We start from the raw sequence: 5,843 nt of genomic DNA on the forward strand, positions 1-5,843 counted from the left end.
CGGCCCTGGAATCAGGTTGTAACGTTAAGGGTTAACGGGTAGCGGGACTCCTATGGATTCCCATGGATACTAGTGGGCTGGTAAATGAGGAAAATATGTTGTGTAACGATTGAATTACGAAAAGCTTGATAGGTATTATGTTATACAGTTTATATATATGGTTTCATGATGATGATGATGTTATTGCTTTCGTATATTGTTTTATAAATTTCACCGAGGTAAGTGAATGGTAAAGGTTTTATTATTGATAAAAGTAGTTGTTGTAAATTATGCTCAATTGGTCTTTTTGTGTTTTCTACCTACCTTTACCTCCGTGACGGTGAGATATCGTGATGTCTTTACTGGGCTAGTGTAACTCATTCCTTATTTAATTATTTCATATCAAGAGGACATCGTTCCCGAGCCGGTTCCGCAGGAGTACGACGAAGGGGACGCCTAAAGACTCCATAGTCACATTCGTACCTTTTACTTTCAAGTTTCTCCTTTAGTTAGTTTGATCTTTTATATTTTGCGAGCACGTTTTTGGTTTTAGTGTAAGGGATGTTATTCAAATTTTGACTTCGCTTCCGCATTTGATATTTTTAATATACATTTCATTTTGAATTTCCGGGACTGTTACAAATATTTTCTGAAAAAATCAATAAATTCGTATAAAATAATTAAAAAAAACTTAACTATAAACAGTGATTTATTAGAAAAAAAAACACAATTCAAAATACAACAAAAATCAAATCTCATAATTCAAATTATAATTTGCTCTTAGTTCGATGAACATTTCCTCTCCGTGATGTTGATTTTTTTGGTGTGAGATGGTCGTAATATATGTAATATACAGATATATATATATATGTATGTAATTAAGTAGTTGATTTTATTTTATTAATTGGGTTAATTTTTTATTTTAACTATAATGAAAACAGTTACTTCCATGAAGGAACGACGCCGTTTTTATACGTTTTCATAAACCAAACGCAACGACGCCGTTTTCAGTTGTTTCCAGATGTATACACACACATGTATAAATGTACGCAGTAAAACTGTGAGAGTCATTTAAAATGTTGAAATATTTTTATGGTTAAAAAAGTAATTTTCTATTAAATAATTAAAATCCGAGAGAGGTGACTGGTGAGCAAAGGCAGTGTGCACTTTTTCTTGGGTTCTTCTGTCCTGTTTCTCTGCTCTCTCTATTCTGGTTTTCCGAAGAAGTAGAACACATTTTCTCAGCAAAGAAGAAAGAAATGAGTGAAGAGGCCACCAAAAGAAGCTTAACCAGTGCTCTAATGGTGAAACCCAAGGCTGATGACCGGAAATCTTCTCCGGCACCTCCTTCCACGGTCGCACCCCCTGGCAAACGAGTCATTATCAAGAGCGCCGACATGAAAGATGACATGCAGAAAGAAGCTGTCGATATTGCCATCGCCGTACCTCTCTCACTATATTATCAATCCTTCTGTGGCTATATATTTGGATTTGATTGTCTCACGTCTTTTTTTTTTAGTTTATCCCTAAAATTTCGGGGTTTTGGGTTTTGATCTTTGGTTTTCTGAAGATACTATGACTATCTAATTTTGAATTTCATTTTCTCTGTTCTCAAAAAACTTATTAGGCATTCGAGAAGCACAGTGTAGAGAAGGATGTTGCGGAGCATATAAAGAAAGAGTTCGATAAGAAGCACGGACCTACTTGGCATTGCATTGTTGGTCGCAATTTCGGTAACTTCCCGTTTCGTCTTCTTTCCTTTTTCTCGGTTACTCTTCTGGATTTACTTATGTAGATTTGATATCGTTGTAGTGTATTGGATACTACCTGGTTTTTTGTTCGGTACTTCTTTATTCATTCATTTTGGGTTCCTTAGCTTGTGGAGGAGTAGCAATCTTCTTTAGTCAAATTTCTACAGATCTGGACTTGAACTTAGCACTCTCCTCGTTCTAGATGTTTCTTAATTTTGTCTTCCCCCCTTTCTCCCTTAGCGCTTTAATTAAATTCTTAAATGGACTAGTAATTTGATTGATCTTTCTGTTTACTTATATCGTGCTGAATTCAATGGAAGGAGATTTTCATTTTTTTTCAGCATAGAGAGGCTTTCCAAGTTATGTCTGGGAATATTGTCATTGCTTGTTCTGTATATTTTGCATAGTACCTAATTTTAATTAATGAAGAAAGTGAAAGAGACTTGGGAAAACAGTGAGGTCAGTAGCTGTATATGTTATGAGTGACTCTCAAGTGATCTTAAGCGTATGACAGTGAACTGGTAGATTATAATTGTTTTTGTTTCTTCCCCTAGTCATAATGGCTTTGATTGATTATTGAAAGTGGTAGTATGTATTCTTGTGACCTGGCCTAACATATAGAAAGCCTTAAAAGAGAAGGTTGTATTAATTTGATTGTTATGATAACAGTTGGTTTTATGCTATCACCATCTTGTTGGAGACGGAATCAATGAAATTGTAGTCCTTACTTAGCAACGGCATGGAAGGTTAGGCATTTGGTTGCATTTGTTACAAGTAAGCAAAAATTAATAGCTGATTGCATACTGGTTGATCAGGTTTATGAAACCTAGCTGCGTGGCACCACTAGAGTTTCCTGTGTGACATTGGATGCTTGCTTATTCCATCCAGTACTTTGGCTGGTTATCTGGTGCCTTTTGGATGTTGCTAGATCACAATTGAATGCATATAGGAAATTTCGTGGATCATAATTTTATATGATTGGATAATATTTGAATTTTAACTAATAAAGAAATAATTTAAATTCTAGAGGATCCTTTGTGGTTGGATATAGTTAGTATAGATATTTGGTTTGATTTCAATTAAAAACATGATTGTTGGTAATAATATATATAAATCCCATTCTTATTTCAATATATATATATATATGTATATGTAAACCCCATTCTCTTGGAAGTTTAAATGGACTGTTTATAATCTTGTACAGAGAAAGTGTGTTAATGAAGTAGATTGTGAATGGCATCTTGGTCGATAGTCATTTAAACTTCAGTTCTAAGAAATAAAAATGAGAATACAATTCAAGTAAGACAAAATATGAATGAAAATAGAATTTTTTTTTATGTCAATTCTATGATCAATTCAAGTGAAGTGTTTTGCGATTCTTCTATTGACAAGTGGAGATAGAAATTTATCAATATAAAATTGAAGATTTGAAGGGATTTAGTTTAATGATGCATCAAATATGTAAGTTATAATTAAATTCTATATCGTAAATAATTCAGATCTAGGATTAGAATATGTTTGAACCAAACACAAAACAACTGTTGGCTTTCGTTCTACTTGAGGAAAATTATATTGCTGATGCATTAATTACGAAAAATTAATGCTAAGGTCTCTGAATAGATTAATATTTTTGACATAGCTTGAGATCAAGATTTGGAATTTAATACACAAGGTATTAGTATTTTTGAAAATTGTTCAAATTTCTTATAATTAGCTAGGGTTTTGCCTGCTAAAACTTAAAGAAATTTTAAATCCTAGTCTATTCCTGTTTACAGTTTCCTTTTTGAGGGAGAAATTTTTTTTGAGAGGAACAACATTATTTTCTTTTTCTTCTTAATAACAAAGAAGCATTCGTAATGATTGTGGGCTTAAAGATGATCCAGTGTGTCTTTATATTTTACTTGATTTTGCTGTCGGCTAATTCTGAAAACCGTCATCCATGCCTAAGGGCTCATTTTGGTTTAGGTCATGAGATATCATTGGGAATCAATATATTACAAAAAATCTAGATTTTGTTAGGAATGTGATCAGATTACTAAAAATCAAAATCATAAGGAATTTGAATACTAGGAGTATATAGTTATTGTATTTGGCTGAGCTGTTAAAATTATCAGTACTCAAGTAATGTATTTGATTTTTGAAAAATATTATTTGGAACTAGAAGTATATTTTGCATGTTACATCTAGATGAAATTTATACATGAAACATATATTTATGATTTTACTTTGGAGTTATAGATGTCCAGTTAAACAAAATCAGAACACCACTCTTGTAATCCCTTGAGATGGTAAGTTTGTTATCCTATAATCTGAACTTATACTTTAACCAAGCGTGAATGTATCTAAATTTGAAGGTTTTTACTTGGGAGGTAGCATGGGCCAGTCCGGTGAGTGACTAATGAGAGATAGGCTCACAGCTGAAGTTTGAATGTACAAAGATTCTTGAGCCTACACAGGATTAAGCAATGGCATCTTCAATGGAAAGATTCCTATTGGTGATTTGATTATAATTGGCAATCAAAAGTTAAAATAACATGAAATTATTATTTAAATCTAGGTATTTAGGTAAGCACTTTACCCAAAAAAAAAAAAAAAGAGAATGTTTATGAGAAGAAAACTTTTTTACTCAACACAGTTTGTGTAGCACATATCTGTCTGTTTGCCCTTTCATAGACCAGGTGAGTTTGGCTTAATGTTATACATCAAGTTGAGCAGAGAAATTCATCAGAATCTATGACTTGTCTTTTTTTTCTATTTCATAATTAATGTGATCAGCTTCAGGTTCATGCAATGTGTGCATCGTCTTATGTTTGCAGCTAACCATTCATTAAGAGTGTACACCGCTTCCTGGCATTAGACAAAAACGAGCCTATCTTGAAGGAAAAGTTTCAATTTTTCTGGCTGGATGAAATCTAATGCTATCTATTCCCTTTCTTTTCTGTTCTTGACCAATATAATACAGAATCTCTCTGCTTTCCTTGTATCAAAAGAAGATAAAACTGCACTTTTGACTCTTTTTTGAAGGTGTACTAACAGTCTCTTTTGTAAATGTTTGGTACAGGTTCGTATGTAACTCATGAGACAAACCACTTCGTTTATTTCTATTTGGAGCAGAAAGCGGTTCTGCTATTCAAATCTGGTTAGCCATGATTGTATCTTATAGCTAATGCCTGTGTGTATTAAATTAAAATGCTGGCATGTTAAACTTTTCCCCATCCTTTCAGAACTCTCCTGTGCCTAAATTGTATATTTCCTTTCACTTCTTTAATGGGTTTTGAACTTCTAATGAATGTGAATTTCAGTCTTTCATGACTTAGAGATTCAGTTTTTAGCTACTATTGGTTTTCAGAGAATGTGAAGCAAAGCTCTCAGTGCAGGGTTTTCTTGGACGTATATCTATTAGTATGTTCATTATGAGAAAGTTGTTTGGCTTACAAGTACGGGCTGATATAATACTGAGATTTTTATTTTTAAAAAAGGTTAAAGAAGATATTTGCTGGTGTTGGGGAGCAAAGCGGTGACAGAGATAGCGTTCTCCGCAACACATAAGTTAATTAAAAAGCAAAATATTAAAGGTGAAAGACCTAACTGCCCCTTTTCATATATATATATATATATATGTATATGAAATTTTTTTGTATTTTCTTAAAAAATTGTTTATATGGATTTTTAGTATTTTATAATCACATAACTCTCAAGCGATATATACTTTTTTTTATTTTATTTTGAGAATTATATATATTAAATTATTATTTTACATGTATCAGAAATTATACTTAAATATATTTCATAAACACTAAAATATTATTTCTTAAAAACCATATATTCAATTATTCTTTATATTCAAATCTTACACTATGGAGTGAAAGGAAAAAAAAAATTGATAGAACACATGATAATTTCACTTTTTAAAATTAAAAAAATAATAATAATTAGTCTAAAAAAATAGAGGGAAAATAAGGATCTCTCTTAATTTTTTTTTTTTTTAATTCCTCCAATTGAAGAGGAAAACAGGAAAAAGAAATTACTTTAAAATTTTAAAAGGAAAATTTCTATTACCCGTTTAAAAAATATTATAGTAATATTTTTGTTTACTTTCATTTTCAATTTTAG

General features: G+C 31.7%; 1 protein-coding gene across 1 annotated transcript; it reads left to right on the forward strand.

Annotated features, from left to right (window-relative positions):
• Positions 1-1,118: 1,118 nt before the first annotated feature.
• LOC110819985 (Dynein light chain type 1 family protein) lies at positions 1,119-5,065 on the forward strand. Its single transcript, XM_022049344.2, has 3 exons — positions 1,119-1,421; positions 1,607-1,712; positions 4,792-5,065. The coding sequence occupies exons 1-3, from the start codon at positions 1,239-1,241 to the stop codon at positions 4,872-4,874; spliced, it is 372 nt and encodes a 123-aa protein (XP_021905036.1). The 5' UTR covers positions 1,119-1,238; the 3' UTR covers positions 4,875-5,065.
• The last annotated feature ends 778 nt before the right edge of the window (positions 5,066-5,843 follow it).

This window comes from Carica papaya, chromosome 3 (assembly GCF_054855325.1).
Source record: "Carica papaya isolate Zhongbai chromosome 3, ASM5485532v1, whole genome shotgun sequence".
NCBI lineage: Eukaryota > Viridiplantae > Streptophyta > Magnoliopsida > Brassicales > Caricaceae > Carica > Carica papaya.

What these genes read in the sequence shown, in the direction of transcription:
- LOC110819985 (XM_022049344.2), top strand. Translation starts at nt 1,239, where the DNA reads ATGAGTGAAGAGGCCACCAAAAGAAGCTTAACCAGTGCTCTAATGGTG. An exon ending in CTGTCGATATTGCCATCGCC is followed by an intron (nt 1,422 to 1,606) that starts GTACCTCTCTCA and finishes AAAACTTATTAG; the next exon opens with GCATTCGAGAAGCACAGTGT. An exon ending in CATTGTTGGTCGCAATTTCG is followed by an intron (nt 1,713 to 4,791) that starts GTAACTTCCCGT and finishes TGTTTGGTACAG; the next exon opens with GTTCGTATGTAACTCATGAG.